The sequence below is a fragment of the Podarcis raffonei genome, chromosome 1 (assembly GCF_027172205.1).
Source record: "Podarcis raffonei isolate rPodRaf1 chromosome 1, rPodRaf1.pri, whole genome shotgun sequence".
NCBI classification, from domain to species: Eukaryota; Metazoa; Chordata; class Lepidosauria; order Squamata; family Lacertidae; genus Podarcis; species Podarcis raffonei.
In genome coordinates this window covers 114,055,033-114,082,108 of record NC_070602.1, presented here as the reverse complement: position 1 = coordinate 114,082,108, position 27,076 = coordinate 114,055,033, and the positions used below count along the sequence as shown (strand labels likewise).

The 27,076-nt window shown below is 40.9% G+C and overlaps 1 protein-coding gene across 1 annotated transcript in view; it reads right to left on the bottom strand.

Moving 5' to 3' along the window:
- Positions 1 to 27,076, bottom strand: part of TTN (titin) — a 292,385-nt gene that overhangs the window by 88,287 nt on the left and 177,022 nt on the right. The window contains exons 137-175 of the mRNA XM_053410245.1: positions 25,649 to 26,044; positions 24,500 to 24,775; positions 23,325 to 23,600; positions 23,022 to 23,161; positions 22,157 to 22,283; positions 21,797 to 22,060; positions 21,430 to 21,696; positions 20,991 to 21,254; positions 20,754 to 20,893; positions 20,468 to 20,594; positions 20,054 to 20,320; positions 19,684 to 19,950; positions 18,067 to 18,333; positions 17,732 to 17,871; positions 16,384 to 16,510; positions 15,400 to 15,542; positions 13,787 to 13,910; positions 13,264 to 13,530; positions 12,874 to 12,971; positions 11,205 to 11,373; positions 10,838 to 11,104; positions 9,841 to 10,107; positions 9,459 to 9,737; positions 8,520 to 8,928; positions 8,289 to 8,413; positions 7,918 to 8,184; positions 7,202 to 7,471; positions 6,711 to 7,013; positions 6,312 to 6,614; positions 5,306 to 5,493; positions 5,092 to 5,206; positions 4,142 to 4,426; positions 3,387 to 3,538; positions 3,108 to 3,255; positions 2,094 to 2,271; positions 1,880 to 2,001; positions 1,460 to 1,747; positions 1,072 to 1,368; positions 78 to 264 (exon numbers count right to left, since the gene is read on the bottom strand). Of these exons, the coding sequence (XP_053266220.1) occupies positions 78 to 264; positions 1,072 to 1,368; positions 1,460 to 1,747; positions 1,880 to 2,001; positions 2,094 to 2,271; positions 3,108 to 3,255; positions 3,387 to 3,538; positions 4,142 to 4,426; positions 5,092 to 5,206; positions 5,306 to 5,493; positions 6,312 to 6,614; positions 6,711 to 7,013; positions 7,202 to 7,471; positions 7,918 to 8,184; positions 8,289 to 8,413; positions 8,520 to 8,928; positions 9,459 to 9,737; positions 9,841 to 10,107; positions 10,838 to 11,104; positions 11,205 to 11,373; positions 12,874 to 12,971; positions 13,264 to 13,530; positions 13,787 to 13,910; positions 15,400 to 15,542; positions 16,384 to 16,510; positions 17,732 to 17,871; positions 18,067 to 18,333; positions 19,684 to 19,950; positions 20,054 to 20,320; positions 20,468 to 20,594; positions 20,754 to 20,893; positions 20,991 to 21,254; positions 21,430 to 21,696; positions 21,797 to 22,060; positions 22,157 to 22,283; positions 23,022 to 23,161; positions 23,325 to 23,600; positions 24,500 to 24,775; positions 25,649 to 26,044 (8,596 nt within the window). The remainder of the gene's footprint in view (positions 1 to 77; positions 265 to 1,071; positions 1,369 to 1,459; positions 1,748 to 1,879; positions 2,002 to 2,093; positions 2,272 to 3,107; positions 3,256 to 3,386; positions 3,539 to 4,141; positions 4,427 to 5,091; positions 5,207 to 5,305; positions 5,494 to 6,311; positions 6,615 to 6,710; positions 7,014 to 7,201; positions 7,472 to 7,917; positions 8,185 to 8,288; positions 8,414 to 8,519; positions 8,929 to 9,458; positions 9,738 to 9,840; positions 10,108 to 10,837; positions 11,105 to 11,204; positions 11,374 to 12,873; positions 12,972 to 13,263; positions 13,531 to 13,786; positions 13,911 to 15,399; positions 15,543 to 16,383; positions 16,511 to 17,731; positions 17,872 to 18,066; positions 18,334 to 19,683; positions 19,951 to 20,053; positions 20,321 to 20,467; positions 20,595 to 20,753; positions 20,894 to 20,990; positions 21,255 to 21,429; positions 21,697 to 21,796; positions 22,061 to 22,156; positions 22,284 to 23,021; positions 23,162 to 23,324; positions 23,601 to 24,499; positions 24,776 to 25,648; positions 26,045 to 27,076) is intronic.

The window sequence follows — 27,076 nt, the reverse complement described above, 5'->3', positions numbered from 1 at the left end:
TTTACCTAAAAACAAATAGCAATCTTCTCAGTTACCTAGCTATATATTTTTTAAAACGAAACATATAATGATCTTACTTGAATGTCGTATCTTTAACTGGGATTTTATTGCAACGGACCCATTTATCTTGATCAGGGTCCAACCGTTCAACCCAATAACCAGTGATAGGGCTGCCACCATCTTCATCTGGTTCTACCCAAGTCAAGGTTACAGAATCTTTAGTGATCTCAACAGGCTGAACTCGTGTCGGAGGACCTGGAGGATCTGTACAAAGAAGTAGAAAGGGGAACATTGACATACTTGCAATTCCTTGTGTGCAAATGTAATAGGAAGCACCTGTAGCAATAAATGCCATTTCATCAAATTAATAATAATAATTTATTATTTATACCCCGCCCATCTGGCTGGGCTTCCCTAGCCACTCTGGGCGGCTTCCAAAAAAATATTAAAATACTGCAATACATCAAACACTAAAAGCTTCCCTAAACAGGGCTGCCTTCAGATGTCTTCTAAAAGTCTGGTAGTTGTTGTTCTCTTTGACATCTGGTGGGAGGGCGTTCCACAGGGTGGGCGCCACTACCGAGAAGGCCCTCTGCCTGGTTCCCTGTAACTTGGCTTCTTGCAGTGAGGGAACCGCCAGAAGGCCCTTGGTGCTGGACCTCAGTGTCCAGGTAGAATGATGGGGGTGGAGATGCTCCTTCAGATATACTGGACCGAGGCCGTTTAGGGCTTTAAAGGTCAGCACCAACACTTTGAATTGTGCTCGGAAATGTACAGTTGCCATGTAGAGGCTGCTTGAAACTGTCTCTTTGTGGCTGCTGCCGGTTCCACATGACAAGCAGTTTATGTGTACCAGCTTGCCATAAATACTGACCCTTACCCACAGGCCTATCTCCATGTCACCAATGATAGTGTGGAGACAAACATTATGGTGGGGACTGACCCACATGGAGAAGTGGTACCTATCAATGCCATGCCATGTGGAGTGGCTACCACATTATAGTTTCTAGCAGGCTCCCTTGGCAGCCATCTTGTGACAAGCAGCCCTTTCTGTCAAGCGAATAGACTTACCAAATGGATATTTAGCAACGATAGGAACGGACTGAGCTGGTTCTCCAACTCCGTACATGTTTTCTGCGCTGACTCTGAAGATGTACTCCTTAAGTGGTGTTAGGTTTGTTACTTTGAATTTTGTTTCTTTGATAGTGGATGATAGTTTGTGCCACACTTCACTGTCTGCAGCTCTTTGTTCCAGAACGTAGTTCGTGATTCTGGAGCCGCCATCGTCTCTAGGAGGATTCCAAGTCAAAGCACAAGATACGTTTGTAATGTCAGAGATATCAAATGCAGCTGGTGGGCCAGGCTTATCTGTGGAAGAATAACAGTAGTTTGAACCTCTTCTATTCAAATATTTTGTTAGGAAAACATTGAAAGTTATTTCTATGGAAACAAAACATACCTAAGACATTAACTTCAACTGTAGCTGTTGCCCGACCGCTGGCATTTACGGCTTCAATAATATAGGTGCCGCTATCACTTCTCTTGCTCTCTGTTATTATGACTGTGGACTGGTTAGGTTTGGATTCAATGGTTATTCTTTTATCGGGTCTCAGGGTCTGTTCAGCTTTTGTCCAGCTAATCCGTGGCTCGGGCTTTCCATTTATCCTTGCCGGCAGCTCTATCTTAGTTCCAGCTTTGACAGTGATTCCAGCAAGCAGTTTCACATCTAGGAAAATCTCAGGGGCCTCTGATTTGAGAGAAGAATTGACATATTGTTAAAAAAGAACAGCAACCGCGCACAGAAGCGTCAACAGCAGAAACACATTCACCAGTGTTTTCAAGAGTATAGATTAAGTATGAGTGGGAAATCAAAAATTACCCATTGCATCCACAGCCTGGATTTCATCCGTTGGCTTGCTTGGTTTACTTGCCCCTTGCCTGTTCAGAGCCTTCACGCGATAAGCATACCATTCTCCTTCCTTAAGTTTTGTCACTTCCATTCTGTTAATCAGAAAACAAGTTCAGCGTACTGCGTGTTTAAATGTAACCATCCAATTTTGTGAAACATTTTTCTTCATACTGCAAGCTCTTACTTTGTCTCAATGACTGGCTCGCCACAGGGCTCCCATTTGTCAGTGCCACGCTGGCATTTTTCAACCAGGTAGCCTTTGATACGAGAACCGCCATCATACTTAGGTGGATCCCATGTGAGGAAAATGGACTTAGATGTTGGATCCCTCCATTTCACATTCTCTGGTGGATCAGGCACCGCTGCAAGGAGTGGGGAGGAAAAAACATGTATAATTGTCTTGCATATAGTGTGTGCCTTATAGTGTGTCTTAGCTTTTTTAATTCTTTACTGTCTCTGGGGTGCTCTTCTCACATTGGCTGGTATCCAACAAGTACCCTGCACAACAGGAAAGACCCATTTGTGCAAGGTAGCTCCCTGCTTTCTGTCAATTGAGGGTCCACTAATACTAAGCAAGGGACGTGGGTGGCGCTGTGGGTTAAACCACAGAGCCTAGGACTTGCCGATCAGAAGGTCGGCGGTTCGAATCCCCGCGACGGGGTGAGCTCCCGTTGCTCAGTCCCTGCTCCTGCCAACCTAGCAGTTCGAAAGCATGTCAAAGTGCAAGTAGATAAATAGGTACCACTCTGGCGGGAAGGTAAACGGCGTTTCCGTGTGCTTCTCTGGTTCGCCAGAAGCGGCTTAGTCATGCTGGCCACATGACCTGGAAGCTGTACGCCAGCTCCCTCGGCCAATAAAGCGAGATGAGCGCTGCAACCCCAGAGTCGGTCACGACTGGACCTAATGGTCAGGGGTCCCTTTACTTTTTATTTTAATACTAAGTAGCAGCTCTTCAGTGGGTACAGAGGGCTGCAGTGCAGAAGAGGGTGTGTGTGGATTTTTTTTGCACATAGTTCCAGTTATGCATCTTTGGATCCAAGCCTCAGTTTTTCTAATACAACAGGTAAGTCATACCAAACCCTTATTGATTCAAACTCTGCTCCTTGCTTTCTTTCAATACTTATGCCGCTTAGCACAAGTTACTATGTAAAATGCAGACATACAAAATCAATAGGAATAGTTAATTAAGAAAACTCACTAGCAGGTGCTGACATGTTAACAGGCTCATCAATGTAAGCAGGCTCTCCTGGTCCACATTTGTTACATGCTGAGACCCTGAACAAATATTCTTTTCCTTGAACCAGATCTGGTACAGTGAACTCTTGGTCAAGGACATTGTCGATCACCTAAAAACAAGAGAGGTTCCAAGTAATTACAGAACTCTTTTTCCCATAGCAAGCACCAGAATATTTCAAACCATCTTCAGCAATACATATTAGAAATATAGGTGTTTCGGTTTTTTTAAGAAACTGCGTACCTTGACCCATGTTTTGCGGCTCACTTCACGCTTTTCAATAAGATACCCAGTCAATGGGCTTCCTCCATCATCTTCAGGAGCTTCCCAATTTAATTGGACTGAGTTCCTAGTTATCTCTCCAATTTGTAGTTCTCTTGGTGCGCTTGGGCGAGCTAAAAATAAATATCCATCATATTATAAACCAATTATATATATATATATATTACTTATTCTTTCTTTGATGGAAAACTTTGGCTATTTGGTTACACCTACTAGTTTTTAATTCATGTTTCTATTTTTTTAAAAAAAGAAAGAAAGAGGATTCTTACTTCTGAGTAAGCATTCTTAGGACAGACTGTTAACTGTTAATAGCTAAGTTTATGATCTCCGTTGTATTATAGGATTTCATAACAAAATGGTACAATGGGAGTTGCCAACCTAGGCTCTCTTGGGAGGAAAGGCAGCACATAAATTTAATAAATAAACATGCTGCTGTTGTTTAGTACTATTCAGGGGTGCCAACTGGAATAAAATATTGGGGAGGCCCAGATAAGCCCTGCCCCACACAATCGAACACACGTCCATCAACTTTGGGAAGGACCATCCCCCTCAGATATTTTTTTTGGGGGGGTGAAGAGACCTTGGGCCCTAGGAGTTGGCTCCTATGGTGCTATTAATAACAAATTTGGCTTGTTGAAACTTTTGGATTTTACACACATGGTTATTTACAAAACAGGTTATATACAATTCTTCAGAATATATACTGGATTGCTCACCAATGACATTAACATTGATTTCTCCTGATACAGAGGACACAGGGTTTTCTAATTTCAAGGTATAGATGCCTTTGTCTGGCCGTTCACTTGGGGTAATAACAAGCTCTGCAAAGGCTGCAGACGTGTCAATTTTCACCCGGTCACCCTGTTCTAAAACTTTGTCGCCGACAGACCATGTGGCAGTTGGGACTGGATAGCCAGTAATAGGAACACGTATTTTGACGGGATCTGGAACAATAACCTCCAGTCCATCTTTAAAACCACTTAAGTCCATTGTAGGTCCAGCTGAAATACAAACACAAATTATGCCGATTAAAGTTATAAACTTTCTTTTTTTCTCCACAACACCATTAAAGGGCAATTGCCTTTGGAATCTGTTCGCATAGAAAGCATTATTATAGATGCCTTCACATGGCGTTCTATCTGTTGAGAACACATCATAAAACTGTTTCATAATCTGATGAAATTAGCAATATAGAAAGGCGATATATAAGCTTGCTCCAATTTAAAGACACCTAAATGTTCAATTTAATACAATTTTTAAAAATTAAAAAATTCTGACTTGTTTAGCAATGCACCCTTAGAGGACAAATTGTAAATGTAAAACAGTGCTACCTAGTGAATGTTAAGGGTTTCCCTCCATTTTAGTATAGCTTAGATGAGGCCTAGAGACCCTGTGGCCCTCTAGAAGTTGTTTGACTTCAACGCTAATAATCCCTGGCCTTTGGCCATACTGGCTGGAACTGGGGTCCAACAACATCAAGAGGGCCACATGGTCACCCCATTCCTGTTTTAGACTTTTACTGCTGAGAGGGGGGCTGCTTTTGGTATCCAACGTATGAGAGCAATATTAAAGTATTGTTTTTATGAACAAGCATGAATAGTCTCAGATGAACCCAACCTTTCCTTTCAAGCTGTTGACTATGACAAGAAACTAGAATTCAACTTACTGTGAGGATCATCAGCAGTCAGTGGTCCAATAGCTTCAGCAGGATCTGACACACCAGCAGCATTTTCTGCAGATACTCTATAATAATACCTGGCTAGAGGTTTCAACCCAGTTACCTATGAAGACAGAGGAAAATGTCATAATTAATAATCACTATTTTTTATTTTTTTAAAAAAACCTTAATAGGCATTTTACTTCGTAAAAGAATATGCTACCTTATAATTAAGACTAGGCACAAGTTTTGCATTGCAACGGATCCAGTTGTCTGTGTCCTCTTCGCGCCTTTCAATAATGTAGCCCAGTACTGGGCTGCCTCCATCTTTCAAAGGAGGTTCCCATGTAAGTTTCACAGATGACATAGTTTGGTCAGAATGGTCGAGGTTAATGGGAGGACTTGGTTTTTCTGCAAAACACAATGATTTGCACAATATAACAGATGGCCAGAATCAGAAGAACTATGCAACTAGTCCCACAAGTCTAGAAGGGCTACTCTTGAGTTCCTCATACAACAGTATCCTAAGCCCATGCCAAACCGCTGTTTTGAAACTAGCAGGAATGTCCAAAGTACATGTGATGTGACATAGGGGCATGTTGTGTATAGAAACAATAGGCATTAGTGCAGGGGTCAGGAAACTTTTTCAGCAGGGGGCCGGTCCACTGTCCCTCAGACCTTGAGGGGGGATGGACTATAGTTTGAAAAAAATAATGAACGAATTCCTATGCCCTACAAATAACCCAGAGATGCATTTTAAATAAAAGGGCACATTCTACTCATGTAAAAACATGCTGATTCCCTGACCGTCCACAGGCCAGATTTAGAAGGCGATTGGGCCAGATCCGGCCCCTGGGCCTTAGTTTGCCTACCCATGCATTAGTGCATATGTGCAAGCCTTAGAGTATGCCAAAGGTAGCTTGCTAGATTCTTGTCATAGTCTTCTACTAAATAGATTACAGTATTATTACCATAGATCCTTCCTCACTGAACATCAACGGTGGTCCTTCTTTTAGAGCTTATGTGGAGCTTCTATTATTTTCATTTTCTGACACTGCTAATTTCCCAAAAAATATATATAATGGTTTCTATGAAACTGAATAATAAACACTGGACTTTTGTTTGAGATATATCAACTGATTCACCTCAAGTCTTTCCTGTTTTCCTGTTTTATAAGCAAATGATATTATAACTATCTAGAAATATTTTCTTATCGCCTGCATACTAACCAATTGGATCCATTATCTTCACCGCATGTGTAGAAGCACTAGGTTTGCCAATTCCAACCTGGTTTTGAGCTCTGACTCTGAAAAAGTATTCTTTGTTTTCCACCACATCAGTTAAGGTTCCAGCTAAGTCATGTGCTCCTGTGGTCATGGCTGGTTCCCACTTGATCGAAGCTCTGTCACGTAATTCAATGATATAGCCCGTAATCGGAGACCCTCCATCATAATCTGGGGGTTCCCAAGTAAGAGACGCACCAAATCTGTTCACATCAACAACTTGTACATTGAGAGGAGGTCCTGGGACATCTGCAAGGTCATAAGAGATTTTTTTTAAAAAACACGTTATTTTCCTATTCAACAGAACTTCAACAAATTCTAGTCTCCAAATAACAATTTTCTTACCAAATCTACTCTTGGCTTCCACAGGTTTGTCTGTTTCGACTGGCTCACCGGTGCCCACTCTGTTTTTCGCACTCACGCGGAAGAGATACTCCACGCCTCCCCTTTGAAGGCCAGTCACTGTGTATTCACAACTGTCAGCACGATCCGTTGCCAAAATCCAGGTCTTTCGTTTGACATCACGCCTTTCAACAACATACCCAGTGATTTTACTACCACCATCACTTTCTGGTTCCTCCCAGGCAAGGCTAACTTCACCATCAAATGTCTCAGTTACTTCCAGGTTTCTAACTGGGCCAGGGACATCTGGGAATAAAGCAAAAGTATGTTTACTTAAAAGAATTTGGGATTTGCTTTGGGTTTCATAAAACAATAACAACTTAGTGAGGTTCGTGGATGCAGTTTCTTATTTCTGTCATCATTATATACCAATGCTTTCATTTTCTACATCAGAAAGAACAAGAACCCTTGGCCATAGGAAATGATGAGCTTACCAATAACTTGAACATTGATGTGTGCTTCAGCTTGGCCATGCTTATTTTTAAGGATGATCTTGTAACTCCCTCTGTCAGTCGTCTTTGCTTCGTGAATTCTGAAGGAGGTACTCTCAGGTGTTGTATCAACAGTAAGAGTGGGCAAGGCTTCTTCTCCCTTCAGCCACTCAGCTTCTGCTCGTGGGTAGGCATCATATGGAACCACCATAGTCAATGGCTGCCCAACATCTACCACAAGGTTCTGATCAGCTATCTTTATTCTTGGAGCAGCTAGTAAAACAAACAAACAATGAAATACGTTACAGAAAATCTGAAACAGAAAACAACAGCGCAGTGAGCTGTTTTGTGATTTTTAAGCAACTTTGGTGCGAAGGGAGAACCAAAATCATAACCATTAGTAATGTTGTATAGACACCATCTTGTCCCATTCTGGTCAGTGGGGGCACTATTGTTGCCTCCAACATGCAAAGATAATTAATCTGTGCTGGGTCATTTTGACTTCTAAATGCACAGAAGCTACATTAGAAAGCTGTATAATAAAGGCTACAGAAACACGTGAGAATCATCCAACGTGATTGTAGGTTCTCAGTTACAGAGCTTTTTTATTACCACTAGTAGTGTGTTAATCACTGAAATTAACACCCAGAAAAAGTATTTAAAATGTTGCATTACTCATATAAATATTATTTTATTGTTAAAAAATTTCAGAGGCTTACCTGCCAGTTCTAGCTTAGCTCGAGCTTCTTTATCTTTGGCAATAAATCTATATTCTCCTTGATCGCGAGGCCTAATCTCACAGACTTGCAGCCTATGGACTTTTCCTTCACTCATCATTTGGTGTTTATCTCCCTGGACTATTATCATGTTATTTCTCAACCATTTGACTTCCACCTTATCTTTATTCAGTTCAGCAAAGAAAAGGACATCAGAGCCAGGGGCTTCGTAAATATCTTGCGGTGGTCGGATAATCTCCACAGGAATTTCTGGTCAAAATAAGAATAAAATTTAGATTGCGTTGACATACTTCTTTTTTTTTTTACAAAAAAAATATTGAAAGGTGAAAGATAAATAGAAATTGTAAACATACCCTCCACAAAAAGTCTTGCTCTGGATCTCCTGTCATCCACACCACAGGAATACTCGCATTCATCCTCTGGCCTGCAGTCTTTTATGATTAACCTGTGTAAATTTCCATCCTTTTCAAACTGATACCTTTATTGCAGACAGAAAAAAAAAGGATTATGTGTTAAATTCAGAGGCAAGAATCCAGACAGCAACCATAGTATACCACCAACCAGTTAAAAGCACCTGCACCTACTTTTTGCCCTCTTTAATTTCTCTTCCATTTCTGTACCACTTCACCATTGCTTTCTCTTTGGAAAGCTGGCAACTGAAGACTGCATCATCAAATTCAGTGACTGTCTGGTCCTGCAAGTGCTCAATGAAATCTGCAGGTGCCTCCGTGATAATAAGCTCTGCAGCCGACTTGTCTTGGCCAGCAGTAACAACGTACTCCCCTTCATCTATAAATCCACAGTTTTTAATGATAAGCGAATGCTTGTATTTATCCACTTTGTACAAAATGCGGCGGTCGAAGGTGACTTCTTCACCATTCTTTGTCCACTGGAGGGTTACGTTGAGGCGGTTAACCTTACACCAGAATGTGACAGACTTCTTCTCCATGGTTTCAACGTCTTGAAGAGGCTCAATAATTCTGAGGTCTTCCTCTGTTTAAGAGAGAAGTGGTTTGAAAAGTGTTGTTAATTTACATCCTCATCCAAACAGTAATTTGGCAAGAGTGAAAGCCTGTGCCACTTAGAATAAGAAAACACCAGGACTTTTTCCCCAGCCAGAAATCAGTTCCAGCACCTCTCTCTCCCTCTCCCACCATCCCTTCCATGGGTCCTATTGTTATCCTTTTCAACTGCATATTATCTCATAGTCCATATTTTATGTCTCTCCATTTTATCCATAATATTTGCTACCTTACAAGTGTTATTGCAGTCCTGCTAATGTTTTATTTGGGTCTCCCAAATAAATTATAAATTTCCCCCATTGTTTATTGAAATTTTTGGTCTTCTTGGTTCCTGAGCTTTCCGGTCAGTTTTGCCATTTCGGCATTGCCCAACATCTTAGTCTGCCATTCCTCTCTGGAATGGCACACCTCTCAAGTGGGCACCATTGCCATTATAAGAGAACAAGGGAGGCATTCATGGAAACTCTTTTTCTAGAATAATAGCCCTGGGAAAACACTTACCAAGCACAGTCAAAGTAGCAGAGCTCTTTACTTGTTCTCCTCTCTTGTTTGCCAGGACTATGTTGTAGGTTGCTTGGTCATTCAAATGGGCGTCTCTAATTCTTAGAGTGTAAACTAAATCCTTATGGACCATGATGTATTTTGCGCTGTCGAATATTGCTTCTTCATCTTTGTACCACTTCGCCTTGGCACCTTCTGTATTAACCTCACAGTTAAATACAAGTTCTTCTCCCTCTCTTACTTGTTGGTCCTTCAGTGGGATGACAATCCTGAGTTTTTCTGCAATTTGAATTTGCATATTATTATTATGATGCGAATTACATCCTCACAAAGGAAATAAAAGCATGCACACATATGTATGAGAAAGCCCCATAAAGCTTACCAATCACTGTCAAGCGGGCTGTTGCTTTGGCTGCACCGACCATGACAGAATAAGTTCCATCGTCATCCAGAACAGACTCTTTAATGACCAGGACTCTCTTTTTGCCGTCAGAAATTATGTCATACTTATCATTGGCTTCAAGAACAGTATCATCCCTTATCCACTGTACGTCAAAGGCTTCTTTGGATACTGAGCAGACAAATTCTGCTTTTTCTCCTTCAATTACTTCAATGTTCTGTGGCCTGGTTATAAATTCTGCTGCAAGTTCTGAAAAAGACGTTGGGCATATTGTTTTTTAGTTTTTGATATGGGGATAAGTAGATCGTCCCCCCATCTAATTGATAACCAAAAATATTTTCAGTCAGCAAAAGACGTCTCAGACTGACTTGACATGGCCGTGTCCTAGCATAGAGGTGCTGGAGGTGTGGATGTGGGGTGAGCTTCCTTAAACTGCTCAGCTGAGGCGCACATGCACACACAAACACACAGAAGGAAGGAAGGAAGGAAGGAAGGAAGGAAGGAAGGAAGGAAAGAGCACCTGTTCATTCACCTCAAGGAGACACAGAAGCACCGGCTGACTTTCTGGTTTTTCAAATACAGTCGTACCTTGGTTTCCGAACAGCTTATTCTAAAACGATTTGGCTTCCGAATGCTGCAAACCTGGAAGTGAGTGTTCCGGTTTGCAAACTATTTTTGGAAGTTGAATGTCCACCGGGGCTTCCGCGGCCAATCAGAAGCCACACTTTGGTTTCCAAACGTTTTGGAAGTCGAACGGACTTCCAGAACGGATTCCGTTTGACTTCCAAGGTACGACTGTATTGTGAATTTTTGCATAGCACACACACACACAAGTTGTGATATATTGCTGGGTCATTTATTTTGAAATGGTTACCACGATGTGGTCTAGAAACCGGTTTGGGGCGATATATCAATATAGTGCCCAGCCCTACATGTCACCTGGCAACACCTGTGAAAAATTCCAAAGTAGTTTTCTTACCATGAACTTTCAGCTTGCCAGTTGTCTGACTGCTAGGAAGTTTGCAGGTGTATGCTGCTGCATCGTCAAGACTAGCATTGTGGATGACCAAAATTCTCTTCCGGCCATCAGCAATCTGTTCATATCTACCGCCTTCAGGCAACTCCTCATCGCCTTTGAACCAAGTTACTTCTGCATCAGGCTTGGAAACTTCACAAATCAATTTGACAGTGTCTGTTTCACTTGCTTCCACATTGGGAAGTTTTTTGGTAAAGACAGCTTCCTCTTCTGTAAAAAGAAAAAAGAAGAAAATAGTTGTATTTGATCACAACAGTGACCAAGCCATTGCTCTTTCATGTAAATGCAACAAACTTGATTTTAGCTTTACCTATCACTGTCAGCATGCCAGAGGTTCTGGCTCCTTTTGCTTCACATGCGTATTCTGCCTCATCATCAAGCAGACATTTGTTGATAACAAGTATTCTCTGGGCACCTTTAGCAATGATGTCAAACTTCTTGCCTTTTCTGATTTCAACACCATCCCTAAACCACCGTGCCTATATTTAAAATAGTGATAAAAATCAAGTTGAACAGAATGCAAAGAAGAGATACTGCAATATCAACTGAAGCAGTAACTGAGAAATTGAAATATATAATTACTGACTGTATTAGATTAAAGCATGCCTGGATGATATTTTAAGCTAAACCATAAAGCAATATTCCACAGTGAATATAGATGCATTCCCTAGGAACATGTCAAATGGTGCACATTTTATTGGAATTATTTTTCATCTAAACCCAGAAATCAGCTGTAAGCATGAGAGTATTGGGTCCATTGTTCGTTCCAATTCGGCTGTTTGGAAGCTGCACATGAGGAGATGAATTAGAAAATTGACAATGGTGCCAATCACCTATTGGAAAGGGCATATCATTTGGCTCTATGACCAAAGTAAAATATGTAGACAGAATGTACATTCAGATAGGTGTATTTTATTTTCATTGGCAGTACTGGTTTTTGTTATTAAGGTTCTGGAAGTCTGCTTACCCCCTTTTAGGAGGGAAGCAGCTTTGTGGGACGACCAGCACCCCCCCCTCACCTGCCAACGATGCAGGACTGGGTGTGGTGGGTTGATCCCAGCTGGAGCGAGAGCTTCAGCTCACACTCACAACTTGAAATCCTGTTCCGCGTCAGCCTGCTGAATTGGCCAATAGCAGGCTGGTATGGAGGGTAGGGACACAGGTGGTGCTGTGGGTTAAACCACAGAGCCTAGGACTTGCTGATCAGAAGGTCGCGGTTTGAATCCCTGTGACGGGGTGAGCTCCCATTGCTCGGTCCCTGCTCCTGCCAACCTAGCAGTTCAAAAGCACGTCCAAGTGCAAGTAGATAAATAGGTACCGCTCCAGCGGGAAGGTAAACGGCGTTTCCGTGCACTGCTCTGGTTCGCCAGAAGCGGCTTAGTCATGCTGGCCACATGACCCGGAAGCTGTATGCCGGCTCCCTCGGCCAATAAAGCGAGATGAGCGCCGCAACCCCAGAGTTGGCCACGACTGGACCTAATGGTCAGGGGTCCCTTTACCTTTACCTTATGGAGGGTTGGGCTCCCTGGGGGTGGGCATGAGGGAACAATCAGGCTATGAGAATCCTTAAGGACCCATGCCTCAGATCCATATTTCCACATCGTGGCAGCCCTAAGAAAGCTGCTCAGGTGCCAATCTGATCCTTGAAAAGCAAATGGGTGGGAAGGGTGCTCAGAGGCTTTGAGGGCACCTAAGGAAATCTTATGGGGTGAAAAAGATGAAGCTGCTCAGGCACCACGCTGGCAACTGAAGATCTATAGTAAGGAGCTTGTGAAGGTGGGACTGAATGATGCAGACAACCTAGATCATCTTTTGGTTTGAGCTATGAGTAGGCACAATTTCCACCTTCTAAATGCTTGGCGCTGCCCTAGTGACTAGAAAAATAGAAAATGTTTCCTGGTGGCTGCAATAAATGCTGTGAGATTCTGTGCAAAAGCTATTGACAAGGGCAAATATGAAGAGACACAAACATTACAGACCTGAACATTTGGTCGGGAAATTTCACATTCAAACCGAGCAACTTCTTTTTCTTTAACTTCAATATCCGTAAGGGGCTTTGTGAACTCAACATGAGGTGCTATAAGGAAGAAAAAATTTCCAGTTTGAAAACGTTCTCTTTTTTTCTTATCCGTGAATCTCAATTCGTAGCAATGGCCTTAGTTAGAATAATTTATTCTAATAGAGTTATGATAAAGTAAAGGTTCCCACTTTTGTGGATGAAAGAAAAAGCCCAACCCACTTAAGTCAAAGGTCTGCTTGTTTTACAGCACCATCAGTTTGACCCACCCATATATCTGCAACATGCCTACCTTTGGAATCATGCAAACAAGTATCTATGTCTTTATAAGGAAATTATGAGAAAAACTTACGTTCAACGTTCAAGAAACAAGATGTCTTGAAATCTTTAGAATCACATGTGTACGTTTTAGCATCGTCCAGTGTGCAGCCGTGAATGATAAGTTTTCTGACTCTGCCATCAGCAATTATATCATATTTCTTTGTCTTGTGGATTTCTTGGCCATTCTTGAACCATTTCACTGGTGCGTTTTCTCTGGATACTTCACACTCCAGAACTGCAGTAGCTTCCTCCTCTACAGTCTGGTCCTCAAGAGGCTTAGTAAACTCAACAGGTGGTTCTGAGGACAGGGAGGGAAAAAACCCCACAAATCATGTTGGTGCTACATGCATCATTTTTTCCTCCCAAGAGATTTAAAAGCTAGCTATCATTCTGATCTTTTTAAAAGACTGAGTTATGCCCAGAAATCTTTTCAGCATTTTATGTGTAAAAAGTACTGCAGAAAAGGATCGGCCCAATCATGCACTTTGCCTAACACAGATCAGTAGTCTCTAGCATACCGCTAATGGAATAAATTGTTACTTTTGGAAGCCTACCTTTTACAAAAAGATTTGCTTGAGTTCTGAAATCCTTTGCAGTCAGTTTGACTTCTCCAGCATCTGTTAGTTTCACATCTCTTAGAACAAGGGTGTGAACTCTGCCTTCAGCACGGGGCACGATCTTAAAAAAAGAAGAAGCAATGTTCAGGAGAATAGATTTGGTAAGAAAACATGTTGCGACCTTATATCAAACATTTGTGTTAGCACATGTCTGTCTAAATGGGCTGGTAAACAAAGACTCCCGGTTATACACCCATGTACTTCTGGGCATGCATTGGGGCCTCTCTGATTTCTTGTTGCAATTTCAGCTCTTTGTACTGCATCACCCGCCAAGCCCCAAAGGCCTCTAGAGTTTTGTGGGAGTCGGCAGACTGAATCCACCAGCTGATTGCTGGAACTGTAAACTTCTTCAAAGGGTTGATATAATCCAAATCAATCAAAACGGGGAACTACAGTACTTGTATAAGAAGCTTTTCATCATAGCTTCCCTGTCCAGCTGGGAAGAAGTCAGGAGAGACTTGGTTCTGCATGGATTATCATCCCTTACTGAACTGGGGTAGGAGTGCCCTAAACACCATTGTTTGTGTCATCATAGGTCCATTTAAACTGATGTAAATGGGTTAATCAGAAGCAAAACATAAAATCTTGCTAACTATTAATATGAAAGTTGAAATAAAAGTTGAAATATTTATGATGCATCTAATAATGTTTCACCATTAAAATACTTTTCATGGGAACAGTAAGTATTAATCTATTCATTTAGTTAAATCTCGCTATGCTAGTTTAAATTTAATGTTTTGATTAGGCTGAATTGGCTATGGTAATTTCAAACTTGCACTAACTATGCCTTATTTTAGCAGGTATATTTCTGTTTTCCTTTGCAAATATTCTCTGCGTAAGCCTATCATTAACAGACACTCTAACGACTTAAACAGAGGATCTAAAAAAGCATGCACCAAATAATATTTCACTGAATGCAACTTCTGCATGTGATTACTTATACTACTATATGGCTTGCTGCTAAACATTTTAAATATTGAATGAACTGCATTCCAGGCTGTTCACATCTTAGCGCTAACAGCACACTTGACGAAGGGTTAAAAATAGCTGGTGAGAAATGCTCTGCTAGCAGAGCTACTGAGAAAGTTATCTGGAAGCCTGCTCAAATGCCTGAAATGGAATTTCAATCTCCTTAATCCCCTTATATGCAGAACTGGATGCCAGCTCTACATTCAGAGAAGGGAAAGAATCAGGAGATGCAAACATTCATAAACTTCCCCACTAATATCAAAATATTACATATCCCTTTATGTTAGCACTGATACAAAACCTCCCCAACCCCTTTCACCTCTCACTTGGAAACTTTTATCTTCCACCATGTGGAAGGAACTGATTTTTCTGAATGACATTTTAGAATAGCGCCTTACAGTGCAATCCTATGGATCTCTACTCGGAAGCAAGCCCCATTGAGCTCAGTGGGGCTTACTTCCAGATAAGTATGTATAGGATTGCACTGTCAGTCTCACAAAAGGGAGGGGTAGGAGAGAAAGAGGGAAAGAAATAGGCTTTGACACGGAAAAAGGGGAGAAGAGAAAGAATGTTTTCTATACCTTGTCACTGGGCTCCAATTTCTGTCCTTTCAAGAACCAGTCCACTACAATTCCCTCATAGGAGAGTTCACATTCAAAGTTTGCCGTTTCACCAGCTGTTACAGTTACATCCTTCAGAGGCCTCAGCAGGCCAATTACACGTGCTTGACGGAACGAAGAAAACATCTTCAGATTAGCCACCTGCACCTTTTACTAACGGCCATAGTGCCTTTCCCCAAGAGAGAGGGAGTATGATGTACAGAGGCTATTTAAATTCCCTGGCTAGATCTGGGCCCTTGGGGTTTTCAGGGGGAGGGCTGGTCACTGGAGATTCCCTATTTGCGGAGCCTGTTCCTTTTAAATGAAAAGATCAGCAAGAAAGCTACGTTGCATCTGTCTCCTTTGCCAAGCCCTGCATGCCTCTTGCTAGATAAGGCATGCGCCTTCCAAAATAGCAAGGTCTACAATTGGATAGAGAGACAAGTGGTCACCAACTGTGTAGGGTGTTCCTGTCCATCAAGCTACTGGCACTTTCCACAAATGTCAGCATGGTGTTATCTCTCAGATCTTATACCCCAAATGCCAAGCACAGCAGAGAGTCTGTTTGTAATATTTTAGATTTCGTAACAACTCATTATGCTACCTTGCCAATCATCCTGGAATAAGGAGGGGCGATTCCAGTGGTCTAACAACCTGTTCTTATTAACTAATTGAAAATCTTTATATAATACCTATCCCACGATCTAAAAACAAACAAACTAAATAACTAAATTAAAAGTATCAGCATTAACTTATAAAAAGTTTTTATAATGAAATAATAAGAGACACAACTATATCAAATAACTACTCCTCAACTTAAGCTCACCCGACTGTCTCTCCTTCTCATTTACTGTTCCATTAACAACAGATCACATGCCCCATTCTGACTCCCAACTTGTTTGAGTTTAGCTCAGTTACTGATGTAAAAGACAAGTGATCTTACAGATACACTTGCAAGACACTTACGTTTTACTCGAAGATTGGCAGATGATTTGGCATTGGCTGCTTGGAAGTCTACGCTACCGGCTTGGTCCAAGCGCACGTTGTAGAGTGTAAGACAGTGCCTTTTGCCTTCCTCCTTAATTTCACAGTCCTTCCAAGAGCAAACAAATGCAAAGGTTTGTACAATAGCTTTCACTTCCTTTTATCAGGTCCATATTTCTGGTATTTGGATATTCAAAATGGTAGCAACCTTTTATTCCCCTTTGGGGACAAAACATTGTACTGGCTGCAGCTGTTTTGCAACCATGATTCTCAACATCCTGTCTCGGAGTACAAATACCAGAACAACACATTCTCTGGCATGTACATTGACAATACAGTGGTACCTCGGGTTAAGAACTTAATTTGTTCTGGAGGTCTGTTCTTAACCTGAAACTGTTCTTAACCTGAAGCACCGCTTTAGCTAATGGGGCCTCTCGTTGCCACTGCGCCACCGCTGCATGATTTCTGTTCTCATCCTGAAGCAAAGTTCTTAACCCGAGGTAATATTTCTGGGTTAGCAGAGTCTGTAACCTGAAGCGTATGTAACCCGAGGTACCATTGTACTTGGACCCCATTGTTCTGTATCTAATGACTGTGTGAGCGGAAGGGAGCTTGTGCAATCAATCTTTCCCCTCCCCACTGCAGCCCACTGACCCTCATGAAAAGCCTCTTCGGAGGGTCAGAGGCCCTCCTGAACAGCGTTGGGTGTGTTGCAGCCAGCTGTTAAAGAGTTAAAGTTGGTCAGGGCACTGTGTGCAAGCCTTCCATCTGCTCACACAACCAATGACTAAACTTTTACCTCAGGCCTTGAACCACACATTGTCCAGATCAATGAGATGTTAATGTGCTAAACATGCACATTGATTTTCTGAATTGTTTACATGGGAACATTAACACCCCCCCCCACATATGGCTACAACGAACCAACTGATTGCAGTTATTAACTTCCAGAGGCACCTGGTACATTGCTTTAACAATTGTAACCAACATATTTTTATCAAATATTATTTACATATTACTTACAATTGCTTTTCATTACAAAAGCAATATTCAGATTTCTAATGTTAAAACTGCTCTCCGTGAATTATATATTTTCTGTTGTGTAAATACGACACATGGATGACTACATTCTATATATTTTGCTTAACTGCACAATGTACGATTCCAGCCATTTAAATTGTGTTGATATAGAAATTATTTTCTCAGCACCCCTACAGTACTTTCTCAGATTTTCCAAAGATTTTCCAAAAGTTTATGTTCTCCCATCTGCATATTTTAAGCAATATAAGTCTCATTTAGAAGTGGGGAAATATTTAAAAGCATTGCTTACAGGCGTCTGTGTCAAGGGCTCCCCTTTCAGTTTCCAGTTAGCATGAATATCTTCCTCAGAGATTTCTGTATCAAAACGTGCAGTCTCTGTTTCAAATATTTCCACGCTATATAAGGGACGTACAATCTTAATATCACGATCTGTGAAGGGGGAAAAACCACACCAATATTATTAGCTTTCATGACAATGTTGATGAGCAGGGTTCTACGGCAGAAGGATCAGGAAGATTTTATTTATGTGTTTATTAAGAAGATTTATATCTTGTCTTTCGAATGAATGATCCTCAGGGCGGTTTAAAATAGAATATAATAATACACCAGTAAGGGTGAACTTGCCTTCAATGTTCAGCTTAGCAGAAGTCTGATCAGTGCCGCAATCACAGGTATATTGACCAATGTCTTTCTTCAAGGCCTTCTTGAGGATGAGTATTCTCTTTTTGCCATCGGCCTTGATAATAACATTCTTAGACGGAGTTAGTTCTTGTCCGTCTTTAAACCATTTTACGGGAGCATTTGCTTTGCTAATTTCACATTGCAAAATCACTTCATCTTTCTCCACAGCCGTGTAATCTTGAAGCTTCCCAGTAAAATAAGGATCCCCCTCTGCAAGTCAAGGTGAATATGTGACATTCTAAGATTATTCATACACTCAAAATTGTACCAACTTATGCAAGACAGTTCTCCTTTCAGGTAAGAGTGCTTTTTTAAGATTTTCTATGTGGGATAAAGTTTTCTAAAAGCAAGTTTTTAAGAAACTTTAATAGAGCAAATTATTGTTATTAGGTAAAAGTAGCTGATTCTGCTTTTCATTTCCCCCCCATTTACACGGACCCGAAAGAAACGTGTTTCTGTGGTACACCACAAAGTGGTTTCTTATTTCTTCATTATTTTGATTATTTAAAAGAGATTTATACCCCGCCTTCCAGAGATCTGGATCCACAAGGCGGCTAACAACAAATTCAAAACAAACTTAGACAATACGACATCCAAAAATTTGTAGGAGGGATGACGTTTCCCAAAAAACAAGACTAAAACAAAAATAAAATGGCAGCACAAAAACTTACAGCAGAGCCATATAAAGACACTGAAAGCTATTACTGATAATTAAAAAAACAGGAAAATAGGACCATTTCAAAGTAAAGCCTGAACGACAATAACAAGCATGGGAGTTTGGAAAAAGGTCCCAACAGAAAAACAACAACATAGGAAACTGCCTTTCACCCAGTCAAACCATAGGCTCCATCTAACTTAGTAGTACTGTCTACAATGGTTGGTTGTAGCTATGCAGGGTTTCAGACAGGAGTCTTTTCCAATACTACCTGGAGAAGCAAGGGATTTAACCTGGGAGTTTTTGTGTGCAAGGCATGTGCTTTGCCACCGAAATATTCTTAACTGATGCTTAGACTTGTATGTGAAAAGGATGTTCTTTTAGATATGCTGGTCCCAGACCACTTAGGCCTTTATAGGTCAGGACTAGTACTTTGTATTGTGCTACCGGAAAGAAACAGGCAGCCAATGGATGCAATGTTTTAGAAAAGGATGCAAATTCAAAGCAACAACTACAATGAAACAATGAACCAAAGGACAAATAAATAACAAAAGGATTGCTAATAGGGTAGCATGGCAGTATAACAGAACACATCAACTAGCGGCAGTCAATTGTCAGAAGCTTTCTGAAAGAGGACAGATGGCCCCCAAAAGAGGAGCTCATATGAACCTCTTCTTGAAAGCATGTTCAAAAGTATGAGGTCTGCTGCCAAGAAAGCCCTAATATGGAGGGAAATCTAGCTGTACCATAAGAATCTGGAATGGGATCTCCCCATAAGATTTAAAGAACTGCTCTGAGGAAGGGGAAGCCCATGTGAATAAAGCTTCTAAGCACATGGTTGTGCTTCTAGTTGATGTTCTATCAATGAAGAGCCATAATATAAATCAAACTCAGACCACACATACCAAGGACAGTAAGTTTAGCTTCACATGATTTGCCCATAGCTTCCACTTTTATCTGAGAGGTGTCATCAATATTGAGATCTTTGAATGTGAGCGTATGGAATTTGCCATCGTCCTTCATTGAAACAACCTTGGTGGTATGGAGCCGTTGGTCATTCTTATACCAGATAACAGGGATATTGTCATGGGAAAGCTCAACAGTAAATTCTGCAGTCTCACGCTCCTTTGCAGTTACATCCTTGAGAGGGGTAATGAATTGAAGGCGAATGCCTAAACCACAAAAGCATCTCGTTAAAGTTAAACTGTGATGAATCAAATGACATAAATATGAAAGCCAAACACACCGTCAGGAGAACCAGAGCTACAAACAAACCTTCAATGATCAGCTTTGCACTTGTCCGTTTGTCTTCGGCCTCAAACATATATTTAGCCTCATCCTCAAAAGCCACACTCTTAATGGCAAGTGCGTGCTTTGTGCCTTCTGTTATAATTTCAAATTTCTCATCCCCTTCAAGCTCTTGGGTTCCTTTCAACCAACGGAAAGTCTTTGGTTCCCTTGATACCTCACATTCAAACTTCGCAGGATCCTTCTCAAAGACTTTAATGTCACTGAGAGGAGTTATGAAGATGAGAGGCAGCTCTGAAATCAAACCGGGTTATTAAGAGTGTTAGACACGTGTTTGTTTGTTTTTTTATAAACTGCTCCAGCAATGGATTTTATTGATGTTGCTGGGCATTAAGAAAACCCTGCAAGATGGGTTGGGAGTTGATGCCTTCTGAAGCCTACCTTTCACTTTCAGATTTGCAGCGCTTTTCGCATTTGCAGCTTGGAAGGACACTTCTCCTGTCATATCCAGTTTGCAGTTGTAAAGAATCAAGACATGTTTCTTGCCATCTTCAATCATTTCACAATCCTGATTTTTTTTTTTTATGAGGGTGGGAAAAAAAATAACAGATTTGTCCTAATCACTCATGTGTTCTCTAAAACTTTCTAAGAATTGTTTTTGTGTGTGTCTCTTAAAAAAACAACACTTGTGCTGTGGTTTGCTTGGTTTTTTTTGAAACAGACTTACAGGTGAAGCTGTTAAAGTTTCTCCCTTTAACTTCCAAATGGCATGAACATCAGGCTCAGAGATTTCGACCTCAAATCGTGCTGTTTCACCAACAAATACTTCCACTCCATAAAGAGGACGCTCTATTTTTATCATACGAGCTGAAAGCAAATATGTATATATCTCAGATTTCCTGCCTTGACCAGTAAGGTGTACAATGTTTTGAAGAGTTTCTACTGAAGGAGGACAATCACTTACCCTCAATCTTAACTTCAGAATTTGTCTTGTCAGTTCCACAGTTACATTCATAATTTCCCTTATCAGCATCGGTTGCTTTTTTAATTTTTAATATGCGGCGCTTGCCATCAGTCTTGATGGAGATTCTCTTGGAAGCTACAAGTTCCTCACCATCTTTAAACCATTTCACTGGCACATCTTTGCTAAGTTCACACTCCAGAATGATATCATCTTTCTCAACAGCAGTATAATCTTGCAATTTCACAACGAAATATGGGTCGGCCTCTACAAGATATGGGTCAGGTATGAAGTGTTGTTGTATTTTTTTGAAGAGGTTAGTAATCAGAGTGAATTAGTACATGAAAAACATAAATACTAAAATACATAAAGATATGTATTTTATACATACATATAATAGATACAGATCCAACCAGTAACAAAATGTGACAACATAAATTACCTAAAACCTTCAGGTTTGCCTTAGTGTGCAATGCCTTCACTTCAGCCTTGATCTCGGAGATGTCATCAAGTGTCACTTCTCTAATTTCTAATTTGTGTTTCTTCCCTTCTACAGAAATGAGAACTGTTCTGCTATTGTGGATTTTCTTATCATTTTTGTACCAGGTTACTGGCATATCTTCATGAGAAAGTTCAAAATCAAAGTGGGCTGTTTCTCCTTCCTTCACTGTCTGATCTTTGAGTGGGGAGATAAATTTCAGCCGGACACCTGAAACAGAGGGAAAGACAATCAATGCCATCCTGTCATAACCAGTGACTGATTCTTGTTGTGACTTTTACAGTGTAATTCTTGACAGTAATGAACTTGCCTTCCACAAACAATTTTGCAGTGCTTTCCTTCCCTTCGACTACAGCAGTGTATTCTCCTTCATCATCAAACTGAGAATCATTGATGACCAGAATGTGTTTTGTTCCATCTGCAATTATGTCAAATTTATCTCCAACTTTGATTATATCAGTGCCTTTAGTCCATATCACATTGGCTTCCCTGGTGAGCACACATTCAAACCTCGCCTGCCGTTTCTCTGGTACAGTCACATCTTTCAAAGGCACAGCAAAGTCCAGCTCGATTTCTGCAAATAAAGAGAATATTGAATATTTCCCCCCACATACTACAATGGCAGAAACGACAGGCTAATTGGAGACACATTTTTAGTGAAACACTTTACCTTTCACTGTCAAAATAGCTGAAGTCACTGCATTCAATGCCTGGTAGAGAACCTCTCCAGCCTGGTCTATTTTGACTTTGTGTAAGGTTAAGAAGCGTTTTCCTCCTTCGGCTCTGATCTCACAAGTCTGGAGGGAAAAGATGAAAAAGTTCACGGTAACAAAAGAAAATTCTAATCAAAGCATGTTTTGTTGATTTTAAAGTCCTCAAAATGTGATGGCGAAGTCCTCTATGTAATTGAAGTGATCCAGGGCCAAGATATTTCCATGGTCTTCCATCCTCCTCTGAGCAGTGGCGGAGCTTCATGCTCCGGCACTGGGTGGGGGGCGGAGAGCAGGCGGGCGCAGGGCTGGCACGCATCCTGGGGGCGGGGCACACATCCTGGGGGCGGGGCACGCTGCCTGCAGCGGTCTGGCGCGTGTCCTGGGGGTGTGGCACCCAGCACGGGCGGGGGGGCAGCCCCAATGGCACCCCAACAGGATCGTGCTGCCGGGGGCAGTGCCCTCCCCCCCCACTCCTCTTCCTCCACAAGTGCCTCTGAGCTAAACAAAACTTGGGGTACTCAATAATAATTGCCCTAAAATTCCTTGCATATGTGACAACAAAAGTCTCCTTAGGGTCGCAAGTAAAATTCTGACAGTGAGCTATACAGTGAGCTAGGATCAGTTGTTTATGTTGCATGGAGATACCCTGCTCTTGAGATTTTAAGCTTCATAATTAAAATGTGCCTCTTTGAAAACCACACCAACATTAACTATAAGCCCAAATGGTTCTAAATCCTTCTTTAAGGTATTCTGCAGGGCCACAATTGACCAACATAATTATACTATATTCAAATTCACGAGGTCTTAAATACAGATTCTTACAGGTGAGGGTCTGAGTGTTTCTCCTTTCAGTTTCCATTCACCGGGGACATCGTCTTCAGAAATCTCACAATCAAAGTTGGCTGTTTCTTTTTCATAAATAGTAACATCTTCAATGGGCTTGAGCAGATCAACTTCACGTTCTGGCATTTAGAAATTAACAAATTAATAACATATATGCAATCAATGAAGTACTTCAACAGTCTTGCGGGCTTTCATCTTGTGGGCTTCCATCCCATCTTTAGTCTTACTGTATCAAGTAACCCCCCTGGCAAATGTATTGCATCAAACTCAAAAGATACTTACCACCCAGGGTCAGTTTAGCTGGGTATCTCTTCCCTTCAACTTCCACGGCATATTCTCCAAGATCTTCTGGCATGCAGTTCTTAATTTTGAGGAAGAGATGAGGTCCATCTTTTATAATTTCTGTTTTGTCATTGGGTTCAAGAGGAATCTCCTCGTCACCTTTGTACCATTTAATATTTGGTGTATCCTTCACGACATCACAAGCAAAGGTAGCAGTACCCTTTGGTTTCACATGCTGGTCTCTGATAGGCTTCACTAGCCAGTCTTTTATCACTTCTGTATAACAAATGACAAAAAATAATAACCATTAGAATTAGCATAATACGTGTAGAGATGAATGACAAGGGTCCTTTGTGCTATGAGAGAGAGAAAGGTTGCCCATCTCTTTTTTCTAATTGTATTAAAGGGCTACCACATAGCCAAAGTGCCATGAAAACCTGGATAACACAGAATAAAATGCCTGGGCATTGCCACATATGTTATTATTAAAAATATATAACAAAAGTGTTGAAGTGTATCTGCTTTGAATATATTTTTAAAATTAAAAAGTAGAATTTATTTTTATTTTAATTATTATTTTGCTTACTTGGAAACGCCTATATATATATATATATATATGCAGAAACCCAAACATATTTTTGATGGCCTCATTTTACTTCCTTCTTTTTTTTTTTTTTGATGGCCTCATTTTGCTCAGAACTGCTGGAATTTGATATTATTGCTAAATATTCCTCCCCCCCGCCCTCAAATAAGATTACCCACAGTGAGTCATGGATAACCACAGATCTTCAGTCTTGTGAACTGAATTGGTATAGTTGTTAGCACTTCTACAGAGGCAATTTTATAAACTTTGCACAGATTGATATATTTCTGCCTGAAGCTGTTGGGAGTACAGCAATATGTGATATTGTGACTGAATCATTTTCTAACTGGCAATTAAATGATGAGTTCCAGTTCTAGTCAAACCAGCTCTTCACTAAAGACCTTCAGGTGATTTCAGTAGTAATTACACAATCAACTTAAGTGAAAACCAATCTTCTTAAACAGATCAGTGAAGATAGAGTAAGCATATAAGAGCAAAAATAATGCACCAGGCTTAATATTACTCAATAGAATTCCTTCATATCCTGATTTTATCCCAAGCACACACTACACAGTTTTGAAATTTAACTTACCAACCACTTTCACAGTTGACTGACAGATGAGGTCAGTATTATCCACAGTCACAGTGTATACACCTCCATCAGTGTCATCGGCATCCATGATTGTAATGGCGCGCTGCAAACCAATAATACCCAGAGCAAATTTTCCAGATTTGTCTTTGATGATTTTCCCATCTTTTCTCCAGACCACATCTCTCTCTTTGTTCAGCTCACAACTTAGATAAAAGGGTTGCCCTTTGATGACAGTAAGCTCCTCCTCCAGAGTCTTCACGAAGCGCACTGGTAATTCTAGGGAACAGGAGAAATATTATTTGCATCTTTTCCCTGCTCCCACAAGGCAGTGGTTCCCAATTGGGGGGTCACAGAATCATAGAATTAGAGCATTGGAAGGGACCACAAAGGTCTTCTAATCCAACTCCGTGCTATGCAAGGACTCAAACCCACAACCCTGAAATTAAGAGTCTCATGCTCTCATGCTCTGAGCAATCTACACTTGGCGTAACCCGCACAGGGGGTCCATGGCACCATTCACGTAACAAAAACTTACATAGATTCCCTCCCCCCAAAAAAGCAGGGGGTTTGTGGCTTGGTTTTTGAAGTACAGGAAGTCCACAGGACTTAGCTAAATGGGAACCATTGCCATAAACTACAGTATAGAAATTTAAGCAGTCACGTTAGAATGATGACTCTAACTTCAGAGATCCACATGTGCTCATATAGACATGCTCGTCTCTTGGATCTGAGGTGGATCCTATTCATTATAGTGGTGTGACATGCATACAGAAAGCAATATTCTTCTCGGCCAGGAAATTCTGTGCACGCATCACAGTACCTATGCCCAGAATAAATTGTCAAATTAGGGGCATGTATGTATAATTTAATTTATGAAGGAAGACCCCATGCCCTGCTATCACTAAAACTAAGGTTGTGTAATGAAGTGAACACACACTCCTTAGCTACTTCTGTTGTCTCCCCTGTGTTAAAATATTGATTGTAACACACTTGGGACCAGGGACCTGTTCCATTGTGTTTTGCAAAATATTGTGCTATGGATGGCATTAATTACATCTAATTACATCTAATGCAAATAAACTGTAACTTTGGGGCATAAATAACATGTACATAAGCAACTCAAGCCCAATTGGAGATGCCATAAAATACCTTCAACAATAAGTTTTGCTGTAGAGGTCTTTTCTTTATTTCCCAGTTTCAGTACACAAGTGTATTCCCCAGCATCTGAAAGCTGGACATCAATAATGTGGAGCTTTCTGTCTTTCCCATCAGAGAGGAACCTGTGCTTAGGACTCTCGCGGATGTTGCTGCCATCTTTCATCCAAGAGGTAATGGCAGTGGAGGGAGAGATGAGGCACTCAAAGATGGCGGAAGAGCCTACCGACTCTGCTTCTGTCAGCACTATGTCTTTAATTTCTGTAACAAACTTGAGGGGCACAGCTTTCAGCTGGTATGTGAAAGGAGGCTCATCTGGAGGTTTCTCGCCACCACTTCCTGGTCTTAATTTCCTCCTCTCAGCATCTGCTGGCGAAGGTGTCTTTTTGGCTACAAGTAATGTATTTAAAAGGGATATTTGTATAAATCTCACAGTTCAAGTCAGAAGAGGTGTGATGAAAGATGACAAGCCTTAGTCACAGCAGGAAAAGCATGCAGTTCTTTCTGTCCAAGTGGCAATTTGTTTATCCCTAGAAAATTTAAATCTATTCTATATACAAGCCAGTCAGTTCTGTTCTATAATAATAATAATAATAATAATAATAATAATAATAATAATAATAATAATAATTATTATTTATACCCCACCCATCTGGCTGGGCTTCCCTGGGCTTTTGACATTCCAATCCCATTCTAGCATGACCAAGACACAAAAAGCAAGGCATGGCTGTGGCATGTAGAAGCCTATCTTGGTCCTTTGTGGTTCCTACAGACAAAGTATTGTTCTGTCCAAAGAGCAAAACACTTCATACTTCCTTTCTTTAATTTGATTGCAATATTCATCCACCCCCACCCCCACTCTTATTGTCTACTTATTGAAGTCCAGGAATATTACATAAAAAACAGAAACAATTATTCTAGATTTTTATGTGATCCTGTTAATTTAGGCATGCTAAAGCCAATCTCTTGTTTTAAGTACCATTTGCACTTTGGGAAAATGGTTACATGAAAACACGGGGTGGCGTTCAGCTACCTTTTTCTCTGCATAGACCCAGTAAAATTAATGCACATGACTAAGTTAGGTCTACAGTCAAACCTCGGTTCCCGAACGCCTCCGTTTTGGAATGTTTCCGCTCCTGAACACCGAAAACCTGGAAGTAACTGTTCTGGTTTTTGAATGATTTTCGGAATCCGAACATGGTATGCAGCTTCCGTTCTGAGTTTCCTTATTGTATTTAGGCTTCCGCTTTCAGTTTTCAGTTGCCGAACGTTGAATGGTCTTCTGGATTACGTTCGACAACTGAGGTTTGACTGTATTAATTTCAATAGGTCTCTACTTTGAGTAAAATTTAGCTTACTACCACCTAGGTTCTCTGAAAGAAGAGACACTACTCATTGTACAAATGTTGACTACAAAGGGTG